Genomic DNA, 21,496 nt, shown 5'->3' on the forward strand with positions numbered 1-21,496 from the left:
CCACCTTTTCGTGTGTGTGTGTGTGTGTATATATATATATATATATATATATATATATATATATATATATATATATATATATATATATATTATATATAATGTAGTTTGCTGCTTTATATCTCCTGTCTCAGGTTGACATTTTCCAGTCTTCCCAAAACCTATAACACAAGTACATCAGCTTTGTCCACTACTGTGGTAGAAGCAAGATCCTTACTGTTTTACCCACAGGTTTCTCACAGATGGTCAGAGATTTAGACGAACACAACTACACAGATGCCCCAGGACCCTGCACATTAATCTGGTTTAAATGAATACACACTTGGTCAACAGGTGGAGACAAACTACAAAAAAAAAATCTTCACATCCAAGTTCTTCCCCATAAAAGCCTCTGTATTTCTTCTGCAAAATAGAATAAATGTTAAACATTAAGCTTCTTGTCTTAGGTTTTTCATTCTGTCCATTTTTAAAGAGAATCAAAAAGAAGAGCTTCATCAAATCAGCTTCAAAACCATTTACACCAGGACTGTGATGAGAGTGACCTAGAAATTGTGTTCTCCAATGCTGTGGATTTGAGTAGATGTGTGTTTACGTGTATGAAGTTTCTGAACTGTTCTGACTTAAGGACAGGGAGGAGGTCCTGTATGACCATCATAAATAGAAGAACAGAAGTCCAGCTTCAAGGAAGAGGTGCAAAGTTCACAAGGTTTACTCCAGGAAATGAATACACCCAGTTTAGAGCAAACATTCATCTCACATACACACACACACACACACACACTTAATTCAATTCAGTCGTTTTCATGGCAGCTTGGAAGTCACAGAGCTGTATTGGGTAGCTGTAACGCTGCCCAGGCCTGACACCAAGAATTTAGGGTTTGAATATAGTAGATGTCGTAAAAATGAAGTATAGTACACAAAGTTGCCAGAGATGCAGGCTGCTCTGGAGAAGGGTTCTTCATCAGCTTGGGCTGGAAGAGGTGAAAGCAGTCGAAATTAGAAAATGGTGGATAACAAAATAGTCCTCTAAACTGGACAAAGGTTCAGAGTGTAGTAGATGAGCTTAGACCTCCTCACTTCCTTTGCTGGTGTGTGTGTGTGTGAAAAAAATCCCATTTGAAAAATGAATCAGATGCAAGAATCAAATCAATTAATAACGAGCATGAATCATGTAAAATGATCACGTGCAACAATGAATCAAGTGTAAGAATCATATGCAATTAAATAAATCATTTGGAAGAATCACATGGGGAAATAATTGATCAGATGTCAAAATCACGTCATTTTTTTGTAGCATGCCAAATTCCAACTACATGCACTACAGGTGAAAAGCCCACGTCTGAAAAATGTGAAATGTCCAAACGCACGTGCACAATTACAACGCGTTCAAGTTCTTGTTCAAGGGAAAACAGCGTCTTGCCAGATTATTATGCATGCACATAGTCAGTCAGTACTTTTTTTTTTCCTTTTGGCAGGAATCTTGCAGCTCGGTGTGAGGGGGTTAAATGAGATGATGGCTCATGTTGACAGGGAGAGAGTTACCGAGAAAGCGCGAGACACAGAACACCAGCTGCGCGCGCTCTTGGTGTTAACCGTGTATCAGATGTAAACAGCGCAGGCAAACTACTCGTTTTTTAGTTCATTTTTTGGAGAACGGGGACGTGCTTTGTTTTGTTTTGTTTTTTTTGTCCATCGGGAATGATTTTTCCTTTTCTTTTTCTTTTTGGAAGTAAAAGTTGCTAAAGGTTGACGGTGCGTTTATTTCAGAGGATCTGCCGGTGGCGCGTGCGTATCAGGTGTTATATATCACGTTGCATGTCATGGATTTCTCTCAGCTGTCAGCTGCCTCAGCTTGAAGTCTGTCTCAAGACGTCTTTCTTCTCATGAACTGACTTGTTTCATGGAATTAATTGACACAATGAAATGAATTGACGTTTGGACTCGTTGTTGTTGTTTTTTTTTTTGCTACTGTGTTCTTCCATGTGAAGGGTTTGGCTCTTATCAAACAATATTCATCACAGTGGAAATGGAGATCATCGAACCGTGACATTTGAATGGAATTGGAGCCATTTGTTTATTACATGAGAAAGTAATGGAATACTCGCTTGATACACCTGAACAAACCGTGCTCAATCAACTGAACATTCATTTTTTTTAAAGCGAGTCCGGCGAATCGGTTCATTTTACATGACTCCTTCGAGTGAGTAGATTCTTCTGTAGCTATTATTTTGAGCGAACAGCGCGAGTCATTCGTATTAAACGACTCTTTCAAGTGAGTACAGCGACTCGACTGTTTTGAAAACGACTGTGAGAGTGAGTAGAGTGAATCGATTCTTTATAAACCACTGTTTTGATTGGGTAGAGCGAATCGATTCTTTTGAAAACTATTCTAAGTGGGTGGAGCGAATCGATTCTTTTTGATCTATGCCTATTACGTGTGTGGCGCGAATCGAGTCTACGGCTATTTTGAATGAGTAGAGCGAATCGATTCTTTTGAAACGACTCTTTTAAGCGGATAGATCTCATCAATTTGCAAGGATTATCCGAGACATTGTATTAGTTTGCCTTTATACTTTCATGACTTAATGTAATTTAGTAATTCAGGCCATCATAAAATGCCGTCACATAGATGTGAATCAGCTGGGTTTTAAAATTGCCCACTTTGCCTGCCCCCAGCCTATTTCTAGATGGCCCCTCTAAGCATTTCATTCAGCACAAATCAATCAATACTAGTTTGTATCAAGAATAGATTACGTTGATGGTCAGAACGAATCAATTCAGCACAAGGAGTCGTGATGCGTATAGCTACACCTGAGAATTCAGCACTGCAGGATGGGGGCTAGGCAGTCCAAAGGCCCCGAGGCTGCTTCTGGACCATTTCTGGGGGTTTGGAGACGAGCTCAGGGCTCTGTCCTGCTCCGGTCATCCTCAAACGAGCGCCCAGAGAATCCAGGGGTGCCTGCTCCATACCGCCGTCGCATTGGCATGATTCAGGACGTGATGCTGAAGGCGAAGGAGGGGAGACAGGACGAGGCCAGTGAGCTGCTGAAAAGTCTGAGACAGGTAAAATAATCAATAAACAGTTTACTAAGCATACCAAGCAGACAGAATGTAGTAAAGAATCTTTGGTGGTGCAATGCAATTTTTATTCTGATGTATGAGGCTTCTGCATGTGTGAGCCACTTTCTGTTCTTGCTCTTTCTTTTCTATTCTAAACTGATATCTACCAAATTCAGATTTCTAGAAAGAAGCAAAATGATCTGGCAATAGAATAAGAACATTTTAAAGCATGAAATGAGTAAACTCTGATTATGAACACAGACAGAAAATGCCTTTGTGAATAAGGGTCATAAGAGTAATACGTAGTTCAGTACTGCATAATAACAGTTGTGGCCTCAATGTGTCTGAATAACATCATGAAGGTTTTTCCTATGAGGACTGGACAAATATTAAATCCATTGGTTAGCTCACGTGGCAGCATAACACACTCATAGGCTTTTCACACTGCTCTTAACCCCAGGTTATCGTCGTTCTAAACACTTTTAATGAATTAATATATGAATTAATATATTATAACCTGGGTAGCATGGTGGCTTAGTGGTTAGCACTGTTGCCTCACTGCAAGAAGGTCCTGGGTTTGAATCCCGGGTTCTAACAGGTAGGGGCCTTTCTGTGTGGAGTTTGTATGTACTTCCACAGTCCAAAATCATGTACATTAGGTTGACTGGTAATTGTAAATTGCCCATAGGAGTGTATGTGTGGCCCTGTGATGGACTGGTGACCCTGTCCAGGGTGTACCCCTACCTTTTGCCCAATGTGCTCTGGGATAGGCCCCAGCAGATCCCCGTGACCCTAATTAGGAATAAAGCGGGCATAGAAAATGGATGGATATGATAACCCTCCGGAGCATGGTTAGCACCGCATCTGTGGTGTTAACCCCGCAATGCTGCGCTAAGTTTGTTCAGTGTGAAGCGGAGCGGTGTTTGCTTGTTGCTGCTGGACGCTTGGCAACAGACAGCCAATCAGAAATTGAGCAGCATGCAATTGCAGAAATTGAGCAGTCTGCAAATATGCAAATAAGAACGTTAACCCCGGGGTTTAGGAAGCTACAGTGTGAAACGTGTGTTAATGAATACCCAGGATTAACAATTATGAGCAGTGTGAAACCTGATTACAGATAACCCAGGATTCTGTTTATCCGGGGTTTAGGATGACCCAGGGTTAACATTTTCAAGTATGAAAAGCCCTTTTGGAAGAGAGTGCTATCTGCCCTCTTCTGCATACGCAAGCTCACAGATGCGTGTGATTGGCTAGTGCTGCTGTGCTGGACAGGAAAGAGAATGCAAAAAAAAATACACCCACTTTCGTTGCCTCGGCTCCCAGCATTATGGGACTGTACTCAAATTTTGGACCCGGTTACATATCCTTGCTCACACACACAGTGGATGTTGTGTGTAGAGATTAGGTTAAACAAAAAGCCCTGGTGTGAGTTCCTTTAAGCTGATTGAAATGTACTGGTATACTGGATTCTCTCCCAATCTCTTCCAGTTAAAGCTCCAATCTCAAACTGGAAAAAAAGAAGAAAATTCTCAGTCTCCAGTTCCTTTTGCTGTTCATCTGACCCCTCTCTCTCTCTCTCTCTCTCTCTCTCTCTCTCTTTCTGTCGCTTTCAGAAACAGTATACAGCTGAGAAAAGGGAGAGGACTTATCAGTTCATAAATATTTAATATGTCCATACATTCATTAGTGTGCACGGGTATTGCCGAAGACCACCTGCCTCTACATGTCCTCTCTCTCTCTCTCTCTCTCTCTCTCTCTCTCTCTCTGATTTACTTTAGATGGTTATTTCATCATGACATGGGCAGTCAGCAGATCTATTCGAATGTATTTCTGTCTCATCAGCACATGCTAGCCTTTCAATCAAATGCATTAGTCCTTCCCAGACGCTCACCTTATTTGTTTAGTCCTCGATAAAGCAAATCACGCCAAGACATATCTCCATTTTCTTGGCTAGGGCATTGGTTTGAGTGCTTATGGCTAAACATCATATGGAAAATCTTGTTTTCTGTGCCATTTTAATGCTAATAACAACGTCCGGGTGATGCTGGAAGACCTCACGTCTCTGATTCACTCTTACGCTGTGTCTCTAGGGTCATTAAACTCTGGATTCATCACACTTAAAGCACCTGTGGTCTCCATCTTTCTCTCTCTCTCTCTCTCTCTCTCTCTCTCTCTCACTCGCATATGCACACACCCACACGTTTGCCGCCATACCTTTCATTTCTGCAATGCAAATCAATATAGAACCCACATACAACACTGTCTCTCTGAACATCTCATGCAGTTCTCCCAGAACAAAAAGTTCACTTCTTCTTCCCCACAGGCAAATGGAGGCGTCAAGGAACAACGGTGCTGCATCAATAATGTAAACAATTTGACCTTAATACAGAAAAATACCAAAGTAAGGGTTTGAAAACCCACAGGAAGTTAACTGCTTCATCCGGGTCAGGGTTGTGCTGGAGCTGGAGTCTATCCTGGGAACACTAGGGGAGAGAGACGGGAATAAGTAGTGGTGGATTGTCCTTAGGGCTATTTTAAAAACTTATATTTATATATTCTTATTATAATAATAGTAATACTCTTATAATAAAATAAAATGACTTAATTAGAGCGACCAACGGCTTAAAAACTGTTGCTTTTGAACAGATATAAATTGAATTTCCATTGATTTCTTCACCTTTTTAGATGTTACGTAATCATGAGGCAGTGTGATCCGATCCAACAGATGACCTACTGTTGCTCAGATTGCTGAAGAAGTTAATAGAAAGATGTCAGAATACACAGTGCATGATGGGTCAGGGCAGTTTTGGCAGCAAAAACGGGGACCAGCACAATATTAGGCAGGTGGTCATAATGTTATGCCTGATCGGTGTAAAATTCAATTCAATTTTATTTGTACAGCACTTTTAACAATGGACGTTGTTACAAAGCAGCTATACAGAATTATATATATATATATATATATATATATATATATGTATATATAAATTCAAGGTATAAATCCCTTTTTTATCCCAATATGAGGAAGAAACCTTGAGAGGAAACCCATCCTCATCTGGGTGACACCGCAGAGTGTGATTATAAATCATTTCCCATGTAAATGTGTTTTAGCATCAAGTCTGTTTTATTTGATGATCATCTGTGGAGACTTGAGTGCAAATCTGTTTTTTAATTGCAGTCCAAAGCCATCTGATGGTTTCTAAGTGGTACCATCCACAGCAATCTCATGTATCTCTAGACTGTTTATACAGGGCCATCATCATCATCATCATCATCATCAGTTTTAAAAGTACTCGCTGAATGCCAAGATATTGCTTTATAACAAATAATCTGAATTAAATCTAATATATTTCTGCAAACAGAGTACAGTGCACAGTGTGTTTAGTTTTTGTGGAAAGTGAGATCTGGAGGTTGGGAGACACGCCGAGAACCACCTTCATATGTTTTTATGAAACGCACTACATGTTTTACTGTATATACTTTTATATATAGGCAGGTAAATGGTGTGTGTGTGTGTGTGTGTGTTTGTGTAGGATTTAGGTATGGAGTCAACGTCTCTGGATGATGTGTTGTACCGGTATGCCAGCTTTCGCAATATGGTGGACCCCATCACCCATGACCTTATCATCAGCCTCGCTCGCTATGTGCAGTGTCCAAAAACGGTAGGATCAAACACACACATGTACACACACACATGTACACACACACACACACACACATGTACACACACACACATGTACACACACACGTATACACACACACACCCACACATACACATGTACACACACCCACACATACACATGTACACACACACATGTACACACACACACACATGTACACATACACATGTACACACACATACACACACGTACACACACACATGTATACACACACACACATGTACACATACACATGTACACACACATACACACACATGTACACACACACATGTATACACACACACACCCACACATACACATGTACACACACCCACACATACACATGTACACACACACATGTACACACACACACACATGTACACATACACATGTACACACACACACACACACACACATGTACACACACACACGTATACACACCCACACATACACATGTACACACACACATGTACACACACACACACATGTACACACACACACACACCCACACATACACATGTACACACACACACACACATACACATGTACACACACACACATATACACATACACACACACATACACATGTACACACACACACACATATACACACATGTACACACACACACATATACACACATGTACACACACATGTACACACACACACACACACACACACAGTCTCTCTCTCAATCTCTCTCTCTTTGCTTTTTATGTCCTTCCTCCCTTCCTTCCTTCATTTTTTCTTTCCATTGTTGATTCCTTCCTCCTTTAGTCTCTCCTTCTTTCTTCAGTTTTCCTTCCCTTTCTTCTTTGTTCTTTTCTTCTTGAATCCTTCATTCATCCTTCTATTTGTTACTCGTTTCTCCTTCCTTAGGGAAATATGTAGGAAGGAAGGAAGGAAGGAAGGAAGGAAGGAAGGACGGAATACATAAAGGAATTAAATGAGCAAATTAATGAATTATAGAATAAATGAGTGAAAGGAAGGAACAAATTGAAAGGATAGAAGGATAGAATGAATTAATAAATGAATGGAAAGAAGGAAGGAAGGACAGTAAATATACAAAAGATGATGGAAGGAAGGAAGGAAGGAAGGAAGGAAGATGGGGGAAGGAAGAAATTGTTTAGACATGGATCACAGGCTGAAGGATGTAATCAAGAACTTGAGGAAACCTCTTTCTTTCTTTCTTTCTTTCTTTCTTTCTTTCTTTCTTTCTCTCTCTCTCTCTCTCTCTCTCTTTCTCACCTTCTTTTCTTCTTTCCCTTTCTTTCTCCTTTGTTCAGGAATAAAAGAAACAATCATACCTGTAGAGGAAACTTCCAGTACAGTTCTATATTTAGACGACTTTAGAGAAAGTGTGTGTGTGTGTGTGTGTGTGTGAGAGAGAGAGAGAGAGAGAGAGACCCAGTGTTACTGCAGTGAAGAGTTTCCTCATTACTGCTCTAGTCTCAGGTTATTATAGAGGGAACACAGTGATGGAGCTGCAGTGATATAAGGCACCATCTCTCCAGCCTTATAGACAAACACTGTCTCTTTTACTCACCTATATATAGCATCTTCAGCATCAGCAAGGGGAAAACACACACACACACACACACACACGCACACACACACACACAAATGTTTCAAAACACAGGGTTGTTTGAGAGGCTTGCTTTGGTCATTTGCTTTGGTTGGTTATCCTTATTAATGTGTGTGCTTCTCCATGGGCACACACACACACACACACATACACACACACGCACACACACACGCACGCACACACACACACACACACACACACACACACACATTCTGCATAGGTTGTGAAGTTAATAGACAAGCTGCAGGTCTTTCCATATTCATATTCATTTTATGAGCATTATTCATCATTTGTGTGTGTGTGTGTGTTTGTGTGTGTGTGTGTGTGTGTGTGTTCTTAATCAGCGTTTTTGATGTTGCCCAGTGCCTGAGCTCTTTTGTATCCTGTCAGTGTGTTTGTGGCGTTTGGCTGAGCTCCTGAATGGGGACACAGGAAGGGAAGAGAGGATGAAAGAGAAATTCTCTAGTGAGGTATTAGCATAGAGCCTGTTGAGCTTAAACACACACACACACACCATCAGCAAGACCCCCATTGCAGCAAAATGAGTCACTCATCATAGTTCTGCATGGCTAGACTTCTACTGTTTTTGTTAGAGTTAATGAACCAGACACACAAACACACACACACACACACACACACACTTACAGAAGGATGGAAAGATGTTGGATGCAGAGACAGAGTAATGGAGATGAGGAGGTAATTTGAGACTCATAATTTGTCACAGCGTGTGGGTGTGTTTGTGTGTTTCTGTGCATGTGTGTGTCTGTGTGTGCACACTAGATGTGCGTGTGTGTGTATGTGTGTGTGTGTGTGTGTGTGTACGCACACTGTAAGTGCAAATGTGCGTGAAAAGTAAAGAGATTAGAAGAATTGACAAAGTGAACAATGAGAAATGGGAAACATGATCATGATGAAACCACAGTACTGTAAAGCTGTAAACACACACACACACACTCTCACACACACACACTCACACACACAGACACACACACACACACACACACACACACACACACATAGGCATTATATGTAGCTATATTTCCCACTAGAACTTTCAGTAGAAAATCTGCGCTCCAGCATTTTGTTGTGTTGTCGTCTCCATTTTCAAGACTTGGCCCGATCTCAGACATGCAGGAGAAGATCACTGAAGATCAGAAAAAGCTATCCTTCACTTGACTCATGCCATCATTTGGAAGAAAATCAGGGCTGTGTCTCATATCACAAACAGTACTTCCAGTCTAAACAGTACAGTCGTACCTCGGTCCTCGACCACCCCTGTGTATTCGATTGAATTTTTGAGTCAAAGGGGCCAGTTGAGGTGGCTTGGGCATCTGTTTCAGATGCCTCCTGGACATCTCTCCCAGGGGAGGTGTTCCGGGCATGCCCCACCGGGAAGAGACCCAGGACACGCTGGAGGGACTATGTCTCTCGGCTGACTTGGGAACGCCTTGGAATTCCCCCGGAAGAGTTGGAGGAAGTGGCTAGGGAGAGAGAAGTCTGGGCATCCCTGCTTAGACTGCTGCCCCTGCAACCCGGCTACAGATAAGCGGGAGACGATGATGATGATGATGATGATGTGTTGTGAGATCAGCCATCGAGTTGAAACAGATTAATTCGTTTTACATTATTTCCTATGGGGAAAAATAATTCAGTTTTCGAACACCGAGGTATGTTGACTCAAGTACAGTGCAGTGAGTAATGTATCCTAACCAGTTCCATCAGTACTACAGTAGTTTTCAGTAGTACAGTAGTTTTCTCAGACATTACATCATTATAGTGTCTGGTCAGACAGGGGTTAAGGCTCTGAGCTGTTGATCAGAAGGTCAGGGTTCAAGCTGCCACTGCTGGGCCCCTGAGCAAGTCCCCGAACCCTCTCTTCTCCAGGAGCGCTGCATCATGGCTGACCCTGTGCTCTGACCCCAACCTGTAAAGCTGTGATATGTGAATAAAGAGTCACACTGTGGTGTAATGTATATATGACAACAATAATAATTCTTCTGAGTTAATATTCAGAACAAGCATCAGAATTTGTTTTTCGCACCATTCCAGGGTTTTATATATACTGAAAGGATAGAAGCATGGATAGACAGAAGGATAAAAGGATGGATTGAAAGGAATGAGTTAATAGATGAGTGGAAGAAGGAAGGAAGGAAGGAAGGAAATGTTTAGACATGGTGGATCACAGGCTGAAGGATGTAGAATCAAGAACTCGAGGAAACTTGTGTGTGTGTGTGTGTGTGTGCGTGTGTGTGCATGTGTGCATGTGTGTGTGTGTGTGTGTGTGTGTGAGAGAGAGACCCAGTGTTATTGCAGTTAAGAGTTTCCTGATTACTGCTCTAGTCTCAGGTTATTACAGAGAGCATTTGAATGGGGTAAAGTGTGATCCCAGTAACACTTGATGGTATACTGGTATGTTTAATGGTATACTGGTATGTTTAATGGTATACTGGTATGTTTAATGGTAGGCTGGTTTGAATATTTCAGGGAATTTCTGTCAAAACTCCTGCGTTGTTCTGCACTGTATCACCTTGTATACTTTATATAGTACTGTGTAGCATACCTAGTTCTGTGTCTCCTGTAGTTCTGTCTTTTATGTAGCACCATGGTCCTGGAGAAACCTTACTGTATATTGCACCTGCTGTATCATGGTAGAAATGACAATACAAGCTCCTTTACTCGACTAGAGTTCTTAAGCTTGCGTCTGCTGAACAGATTTATGCTCCTCTTTCAAATTGGACATCCTTTATCTTGTGAACGCTAACGAGACCTTCCTAGGAATCCACCTCCAGATTCTTGGCGGACCATGTCCTCCTTGATGAACGCGATGAACAGTTTTACAGACAGCAGGACAATGATCCAAGGTCATATCTGGAACTCTGGAACATGACTACATTTGTGACGCCCCACAGTGAGAGGCAATCCATACAGCCTGTGATTGGGCAGACAGGCACCCCATGGCTCCCTGGACCACAGAGAGCTCCTGCTGGGCAGCTCCGCGTGTGTGTGTGTGTGAGTGGGTGGGTGTGTGGGTGGATGGATGAGGGGTGGCAGGGGTGACAGTAGAAGAGTCCGGGCTAAAGTGAGTAGAGAGAGAGAGGATGTGAGAGAACAAGTGCATTTACTGCCAAAGAGACTCAGGAGGTTGAACAGATCAATAACCAACCACACAGTGGATAAATAGCTGATTATTTTTAACACATCACACTTGTCTTCTCTCTCTCTCTCTCTCTCTCTCTCTCTCTCACACTCTCCCTCTCTTTCTCTAACAGGAGGGTGAGTCTCTGAGTGCCATGGAGAAGGTATGCCGCCAACTGACGTACCACCTGAGTCCTCATCCACGTTGGAGACGACAGGGTCTCCTGAAGGGAAAACCCCAGGCGAGGTGAGCTCCTCACTGACAAGATCCCTAGACTTAGACTTAGATCCATAGACAAAATAATTACCCCTACCTACAAACTAATAACAACACCAATCAATATGGCACCGATGCATTGAGCTTTTTTGGAGGTTGGAGGAAAGCCAGAGAATCCAGAAAAAAACCATAAGGATATGAGGAGATCAAACCCAAAAGTAGGATCTAACTGGAGAGGCTGGAACTATGAAATACCCACTTAACACCCATCCCATTGTAGTTAGTATATATATATATATATATATATATATATATATATATATATATATATATATATATATATATATATACACACTGATCAGGCATAACATTATGAGCACTGCCAGGTGAAGTGAAGAACACTGATGATCTCCTCATCATGGCACCTGTTAGTGGGTGGGATATATTAGGCAGCAAGTAAACATTTTGTCCTCAAAGTTGATGTTAGAAGCAGGAAAAATGGGCAAGCGTAAGGATTTGAGCGAGTTTGATGAAGGGCCAAATTGTGATGGCTAGACCACTGGATCAGAGCGTCTCCAAAACTGCAGCTCTTGTGGGGTGTTCCCGGTCTGTAGTGGTCAGTATCTATCAAAAGTGGTCCAAAGAAGGAACAGTGGTGAACCGGCGACAGGGTCATGGGACAGCCAAGGCTCATTGATGCACGTGGGGAGTGAAGGCTGGCCCGTGTGATCCGATCCAACAGACGAGCTACTGTTGCTCGAATTGCTGAAGAAGTTAATGCTGGTTCTGATAGAAAGGGGTCAGAATACACAGTGCATGACGGGTCAGGGCTGTTTTGCAAAAAGGCGACCAACACCAATATTAGGCAGGTGGTTATAATGTTATGCCTGATCGGTGTGTGTGTGTGTGTGTTTGGTGCCCTGAAAAGGACTGGCTGTATTCCTGACTCACACTATGGATATGGTCCAGTCTGCCACTCTGCAAAAAAAGTGACATCTTAGCAGGTGATGCTCTCGAATCTGGTCAAATTTATCTACCTTTTTCATATTATTAGATTACTACAAAGCAAAAGAGTATTAAATCTGTTTCTAGACATATTTTAATAGACTATTTTTAAGTGATACATTTTTTTTTACTTCTTTCTGGAAATTAATGCTAATATAAAATTAGCTTAATATGAGCTTAGAATAATCTCAGAATAAAACAATAAATATTTAAAACTTAAAAACAGTTGCCTACAACTACGTTTAATTATGTTATATTCGGTTCATTGTAATCTTCTAATAAGAAACAGTAGATCATTTTGACTAGAGTCAAGATATTTTAACTTGCTCAGATTGCACTATGATCAGGAGAAAGAGCTGACTAAAGATCAATCCATGAATCAACCAAATGAATCCATGATACAAACCCCGTTATGTAAGCGCTGGTGTTACTCCCCAGATCCCTCGTCTCCCTCACGATTAAGATCACGTAGCGTGATTAAACAACACAGCGTGACAAGCTGTGTCATTTTCCCACCTACTCTATGTGTCTGATGAGAGGAAAAGCTGCTCAGGTTTTATGCACAGGAATCACTTTTGCACTAGGTGAAACGATTCACTATGATTCACAAGAAACGTTTTTTTTTGTGGCAAAAAAGTCAAAGGATTTATAGAGCAGATCTAAAGGTGACACTCTCACTGAGAACTTTTACAAGGAGGAATGCTTGTAATGCATTACTGAATCTGAATCACTGAATCAACTCATTCATCATTTAGACATATTACTTTTCAGTCAGACTGATTCACTGTCTGCCCAAAGATTCAAAAACCTAATGGATATACAGACAGACAGACAGACAGACAGACAGACAGACAGATAGATAGATAGATAGATAGATAGATAGATAGATAGACAGACAGATAGACAGGCAGACAGATAGATAGATATGTCTGCAATTCTTGTCCTATTTATTAACGTATTCATTCATCATTTTTCTGCTTGTTCCCACGTATAAGAATGTCTTATTACTTTTATTGATTTAACTGACCTATATTTGGTGTGTGTGTGTATGTGTGCGTGTGTGCGTGTGCGTGTGTGTGTGTGTGTGTGTGTGTGTGTGTGTGTGTGTGTGTGTGTGTGGAGACCAGATATCCCACAGAGAGACAGAGCAAGAGAGAGAGGGGGAAACTATAAACAGTTTTATATTTTTTTGTTATTAAAAAATTTATGTTGTAATCTTCTGTGTGTGTGTCTGTTAATATCTTTGGAGAGACCAAATGTCCCCACAAGGACAAGAATAGCTGACACTTTTTATGTGTGGGATCATTTGCCGTTTCCTTTCCTTTCCTTTCCTTTCCTTTCCTTTCCTTTCCTTTCCTTTCTTTCCTTTCTTTCCTTTTTTCCTTTCCTTTCCTTTCCTTTCCTTTCTTTCCTTTTTTCCTTTCTTCCTTTCCTTTCCTTTCCTTTCCTTCCCTTTTTTTCCTTTCCTTTCCTTTCCTTTCCTTTCCTTTCCTTTCCTTTCCTTTCCTTTCCTTTCCTTTCCACTCCACTAGCCAAAACTTTAAAGTTAGCATTAGATTTTGGTGTAGCATATCATTGTGTGTGTGTGTGTGTGTGTGTGTGTGTGTGTGTGTGTGTGGTGGTTCCCCTAAGCTTAGCTTGACCCATGGGATTTGGACCTCTCTGGAACATTCTTCCCATTCTCAAAGATTTCAGACACACACACACACACACTTTTACATTAAATATGAAACATTAAGACATTAAGAAATGTTTCGGTATTCTTCTTCGTCGAATCAGATACGTACAGGTTGCTGAATTTGCTTTATTCAGTTTCTCAATGGATTTTTTAAAAATGTTTTTTATTTAAAGGTTAATATGGTACATAAACGCAATGTACAGATCAATAATTAGTCTTACTGCAGCCTTGCATACAGCTTATTCCTTTATTTGGGGCAATAGTTGTATCTTGACTTCCTTTTTTCCAAGTTCTACTCATATGGTTTAAATGGAACTACAAGCTTTCGATATCGGAAAGACACACACTGCGACATGCACGGGATGTGAGTAGTTGAATTATTACGTTGCTAGGCAACTGGGAAACATGGCCGCCGAGTATAAGCTAGCCCAGTGATTTTGTTATTAATACTTTTATATAAGGCGCAGCGACCGAAGACGGCATTAGTGACGGAGGAGAGGACAAGAGCTAAAATTGCTAAAACAGCAAAACATCGAAGTGTTCCATCAACAAAAAGACGACTTTTAATAGAGCGAGTACTAGTGTACTAGTTTAATAGAGTAGTACTAGTGATGTCGAATCTGGAAAACAGTGAACACATGACTAAATATGAATTCTGAATAACTTTCCTGGTAGAACTGTAGCAGGAAAGAACGTGTGTGTGTGTGTGTGTAAATAAGTTGCTCAAAGGATGATCGTGATCAGAAGGAAGAGATTTAATGACTGTTATACCTACAAATGAAAAATGACTGCACAATTAAACAGATCTTAATCAAGATCATGATTTCTGGCTCCGGCTGTTAATTACACAGAACTGATATCGTCACGATCTGGTAACGTGCGTTAATTGGTGAACATTAGATACCGGTGTTTACGGACTGCTGCATTTATTTAAGGATTATATTTTAATTTTCTCTCTAATTTGATTCATTTTTTTGCATTTTAACGCACGATTAGAGGGATTAAAGTGTCTTATTGTGATTTAAAGATGATCAGATGTTTGTTTCTGTGTCCTAATGGATGATAGATGGAACAGTGGAGCAGATAAATCTTGGATTTTTTTTCCGAAGGAATTCGTTTCCAGTAAGAATGTGGAAAACACCGCAACTAAATATAGTAGTAGTAGACGGCATGGAAAAACAGCACCCCGGTGTCAGTGTCCATGTGAAAGCGTCCCTAACCTAAACAGACACTTATAAAACAGCACAGTGACTCCTCGCTCTCGGAAACCACTAGTGTCAAGAGCCGAGCAGTGAAAAACCAATTAGGCTGAGTACCAGTGACAATTACGGACCGTAATCCCATTTCCTGTGAGAAAGTGGTCCATTTCATCGTGTGCCGGTTTTCCTGTCACATGGCCTCGGATCTCTGGGCAAGGGAGAGCCCCGTTAGCACAGTGACCCTGCTCGTTAGAGGGCAGTTAGAACAGAGAGTGAGAGAAAGAAAGAAAGAGAGTGAGAAATAGAGAGAGAAAGAGAGAGAGAGAGAGATGGATCTGTGGGTGGGGGAAGCAGAGAAAGAGCGAAAGAAAGACAGGAGCCCGGAGAAGAGACAGATTGCAAGAAATAACGAAAGTAAGATTGCTAGTTAGAGAGACAGCGAGACACAAGAGAAAGTGAAATGAGAGGAGAAGAAGCGCGAGGGTTCTGGAGATCGAGGAGCGATAGACTGAGCCAATGAGGAGGAGCAGGAATGCCCTTGGGTGCCATTTGTAGGGTCGTTCTGAATCGAAGTGATAAAAAAGTGAATCACCGAAGGGACCAACTGATGGACAATTCACTTCCCAGATTCTATGCGCTGTTATTAAAATGCCCACGGCAAGCTTATTTCTAGACGCACATTAAGTTCGAGTATGAAGCCATATTTTACATCGTGTAAGAGTAAATTAGAGCTGAAAGCAGCGGAAGGGTCATATTGCGTAATCGAAAGTTCGCTCAATGGTACTCTGAGGTAACGTTGCGTAGCTTGTGCCTTCTGTTTGTTTCGCCCTTGAAAATAAACGTAAAAAAGCGCTTGCACGGGGGATATTTTGCTGCTTAAACCGGATATATTTTACAATTTTCAGTTGCTTTCGTAGATAACATGGTTAAGATCGAGTTAAGATCGATGCGAGAAGATGGCCGACGACAAAGTTCGGGCAGTGTAGGGAATGTTTTTTCTTTTTAAAGAAAAGGCTTGGCTTGCTGTTCTGAAGAAAGCAATCTTTCCAAGTGCTACTCACACGGTTCAATGGAAGTGCTAATTTCGATATGGGAAATTGAACAAAACACAATAAAATATGCTTGGGATTTGAGTAGTTAAATTGTTCTGTCGCTAGGCAACTGGGAACGATGGTAAGCATTAGCAAGCTTCATTAGATTCAAATACAGCTAGATATAAATCTCAGAGTGTGATCGCTGATACGAGCCTGATCTAAGAGCCACCAGAAGGAGGAAGGTATAGGATTAGCGTGAGAGGCTACAAATACAACAGCAATACAAATGCAGTCTAGCTTCAATCATTTGCATTGTATAAGGCTAACAAGCTTAAGACTAGCAGAAATGATGATCATTATCACATCCCTTTGTAATTGATTCTGAAGTCAAGAACCCTAGGTAGGGCACTTAGAAGGATAAAACACCCTCAGCCACCATGTGTAGTATTCTTGAAATAACATAATAAGCAGAAATAATTCTTTCTTTCAAAGTGGTCACTTTTCTATGCTTTCACTTTTTTTGGGGGGGGGCTAAATGAATGAAAAATCGCCAAGGCAACAGGTGGACAGGTGGATAATATAGCTGAGACATATTATATTTAGTGAAGCCAATATTAGCATTTGCTACATGAGGCACAACCCAAATCTTTTTTAACGTTCAAAATCAGACCGAACAAACAGAAATCAGATGCAAGTCGCTCCTAAGCATCCTTCAGCTCCTAAGCGTCCATTTGTTTCATATTAAATTGAAACACTTGTTCATTTCGGCGATTGTGCGTCCAAAAAACTCCACCAGCTGCAGCTTTGGAAACTGACATCTGAGTGCGTTCCAAATGGCTGTTAATTTCCACCCCTACAGAGTGAACCCTTCAGACGGAGTAGGGCACTTCACAATGGACCCCAGCGTAACACGTCCATCAGCATTTGACTCGCAATTGGGTTGAAGCCCGTCGTCTTTAACGACGTATCGAAGAAACCAAAGAGAGAGAGAGAGTCAGGAATTTTCTAGAACACGGATACAACGGTGCTTCCTGTGTGGAAGTCAATGTTACTGTGGCTTTGATTGTTTAATAATAATAATAATAATAATAATAATAATAATAATAATAATAATAAAAACAATGCTTATTTATTTCTATAACCTCACATTATTCCAGTAAATGAAATCGTAATATGAAGGAAATAAATTCATTTTAGAGATGTTACAAATAAGGAATAAACAATTCAGGGAAATAACGAATGAGTTGTTTTCAATAACAACATATCCCATAATGATCGATCCTTCGTATACATTTCAATTTATGCGATGAGATTTTTAATCCATTAACAAAGAGACATTGTATGTTTCAATCGTTTATAGTTATGTTTAATGTCATGGTATGTTAGCTAGCTCCTGCTATTACTTATATATTACTTAACAGCTAGGTGGAAAGATCACCATGGCAACAATTAAGCGTGTTTTGTGATATCTTTGTGTTGTGCGTTTACCAAAGACGTCCTTGTTACTATAGGAACGATAACAGATTGCTAGGCTAGAAAAGAAAAGAAGGCACGGTCAGCTAAGTAAAACAAATCGGCTAAGAGAAGTGTCCATCTCTTAATCGTCTGTTTCATTCAATGCAGTTAACTAAAGATATACTATATGCTCCATGGTGGAAAATAAGTACGTTGAAGCTACAGCCGCTAGGTAGAAATAAAAATGAATCAAGACAAACCACAAGATCAGTGAAGGCTCTTGTTAAACGACAGAAAAGATGGAATACAGTTTGAAGGATTATAAGCAACACTACCATCTTTGTTTGTACGTACAGCTAAGCTAAAGATAAACATGTTCCAATGTGATACATTGGTGGTTAGCACGTTTGCCTCACCCCTCCAGGGTTGGGGGTTCAATTCCTGACTCAGCCGTGTATGTATGGAGTTCTCTGGTGGTTACCTCCAGGTTCTCTGGTTTCTTCCCACCAGTCCAAAGCCATGCACTGGCATCTCTAAATTGTGTGAGTGTGTTTATGATTGTGCCCTGTGATTGACTGGTATTCTGTCCAGCATGTACCCTGCCTTGTGCCCTGAGTCTCCTGGTCTCGCCTCAGCTCAAAGGGATGAGCCTTCCTGAGATTTGACGGAACCCACAGAAAACTTTGGGTACTAGGCGTATACATGAGGCTCCTTTTCATTACTGTACTGTTATAGTAAATTCTTTGGACATATCCTGATGCGCACCAACAAAGCATGCAAAATAGAAATTGGTAGTTTATTCTGTCTCACAATTGGGGCCACGAGTGAAAAATCAACCGTCGTTGTCCGGTACACAGGCCGTTCCATGTTTTGCTTCTCTTTTGAGTTTTGCTTCTATTTTTTATTTTTTTGACAAACCAGCTACCATTTAAACCCTCTCTGGACAAGGTATAGAATCGACTGAATTGCAGCCCTATTGTTCCTACAATCCCTTCCCTGTTAATTACGGTTGAATTCCTGTGGAGAAGTGGGTGTGTGAAAATCACATCAAGCGACCGGCAGCAGCAAAGAGAGACAGAGAGAGCTGGTAAAATAAAATAGTGAAAGAGAAAGACTCAGTGAGTGAGTGTGTGAGGAATATACACATTTAACAGAAGAAAATGGCAGGGCCTGGTATGTTTGGGTTGTGATGTAGGACGTGACAGGTCGTTTGCTTTATTTCTGTCTGTCATGAATGAATCATGAAGATCTTCGGTCTGGTTCAAATGGCACAGTAACGGTCTTATTTCTTGTCTGATTCACTTTTCAATTTATCAGACACACATACACACACACACACACACACTCACATCCCATCCCTCAGTGAGTCACAGTGAGTTAGTCGCTCTCCAACAGCATACTGATAACTTCTCTCTCTAATGGCTGTGATGGCAGAGCCTATAGATCTGAGCGCCACAGCTCAAAGCTGTCCATTATTGGAAAAGCCTCGCTAATTGTGTTAGTATTGACCAGTGGGCTGACAACTTGCCCTTTCAACAATGGCTATTCACTTGCTTCAGTTGTGGTCCTGTGCATGTCTGTGGGTCTTTTTGTGGATGTGTTTGTGAGTGTGTGTGTGTGTGCCAGTTTTGACTTTAGTTGAATAGAGTCTGGAATCGAAAGGTGTCTTTTAACTGCACATTTGATAACAAACAACTAATTCAAACAGTACACAACAGAGCTCTGGGTTCTGATTTATTTTCCACCAAGCTGAAAGACGACTGATTTACTCCATCGTCATTCTGCACACTGCACTGTACACTGTATGTGTTATACTGTTACTACATGTCACTCACCTGTAACACATCACTTTACTGTTACTACATGTCACTCACCTGTAACACATCACTTTACTGTTACTACATGTCACTCACCTGTAACACATCACTTTACTGTTACTACATGTCACTCACCTGTAACACATCACTTTACTGTTACTACATGTCACTCACCTGTAACACATCACTTTACTGTTACTACATGTAACTCACCTGTAACACATCACTTTACTGTTACTACATGTCACTCACCTGTAACACATCACTTTACTGTTACTACATGTCACTCACCTGTAACACATCACTTTACTGTTACTACATGTCACTCACCTGTAACACATCACTTTACTGTTACTACATGTAACTCACCTGTAACACATCACTTTACTGTTACTACATGTCACTCACCTGTAACACATCACTTTACTGTTACTACATGTAACTCACCTGTAACACATCACTTTACTGTTACTACATGTAACTCACCTGTAACACATCACTTTACTGTTACTACATGTAACTCACCTGTAACACATCACTTTACTGTTACTACATGTCACTCACCTGTAACACATCACTTTACTGTTACTACATGTCACTCACCTGTAACACATCACTTTACTGTTACTACATGTCACTCACCTGTAACACATCACTTTACTGTTACTACATGTCACTCACCTGTAACACATCACTTTACTATTACTACATGTAACTCACCTGTAACACATCACTTTACTGTTACTACATGTAACTCACCTGTAACACATCACTTTACTGTTACTACATGTCACTCACCTGTAACACATCACTTTACTGTTACTACATGTCACTCACCTGTAACACATCACTTTACTGTTACTACATGTCACTCACCTGTAACACATCACTTTACTGTTACTACATGTAACTCACCTGTAACACATCACTTTACTGTTACTACATGTCACTCACCTGTAACACATCACTGTACTGTTACTACATGTCACTCACCTGTAACACATCACTTTACTGTTACTACATGTCACTCACCTGTAACACATCACTTTACTGTTACTACATGTCACTCACCTGTAACACATCACTTTACTGTTACTACATGTAACTCACCTGTAACACATCACTTTACTGTTACTACATGTCACTCACCTGTAACACATCACTTTACTGTTACTACATGTCACTCACCTGTAACACATCACTTTATTGTTACTACATGTAACTCACCTGTAACACATCACTTTACTGTTACTACATGTCACTCACCTGTAACACATCACTTTACTGTTACTACATGTCACTCACCTGTAACACATCACTTTACTGTTACTACATGTAACTCACCTGTAACACATCACTTTACTGTTACTACATGTCACTCACCTGTAACACATCACTTTACTGTTACTACATGTCACTCACCTGTAACACATCACTTTACTGTTACTACATGTCACTCACCTGTAACACATCACTTTACTGTTACTACATGTCACTCACCTGTAACACATCACTTTACTGTTACTACATGTCACTCACCTGTAACACATCACTTTACTGTTACTACATGTCACTCACCTGTAACACATCACTTTACTGTTACTACATGTAACTCACCTGTAACACATCACTTTACTGTTACTACATGTAACTCACC

At 40.8% G+C, this 21,496-nt stretch overlaps 1 protein-coding gene across 1 annotated transcript in view; it reads left to right on the forward strand.

Moving 5' to 3' along the window:
* Nucleotides 1-1,519: 1,519 nt before the first annotated feature.
* LOC131348119 (leucine-rich repeat-containing protein 75A-like) overlaps nucleotides 1,520-21,496 on the forward strand; it is a 32,357-nt gene continuing 12,380 nt past the window's right edge. Inside the window, exons 1-3 of the mRNA XM_058382755.1 lie at nucleotides 1,520-3,060; nucleotides 6,591-6,719; nucleotides 11,569-11,681. Coding sequence (XP_058238738.1) covers nucleotides 2,830-3,060; nucleotides 6,591-6,719; nucleotides 11,569-11,681 — 473 coding nt within the window. The 5' untranslated portion in view covers nucleotides 1,520-2,829. The remainder of the gene's footprint in view (nucleotides 3,061-6,590; nucleotides 6,720-11,568; nucleotides 11,682-21,496) is intronic.

The sequence above is a fragment of the Hemibagrus wyckioides genome, linkage group LG28 (assembly GCF_019097595.1).
Source record: "Hemibagrus wyckioides isolate EC202008001 linkage group LG28, SWU_Hwy_1.0, whole genome shotgun sequence".
Lineage (NCBI taxonomy): Eukaryota > Metazoa > Chordata > Actinopteri > Siluriformes > Bagridae > Hemibagrus > Hemibagrus wyckioides.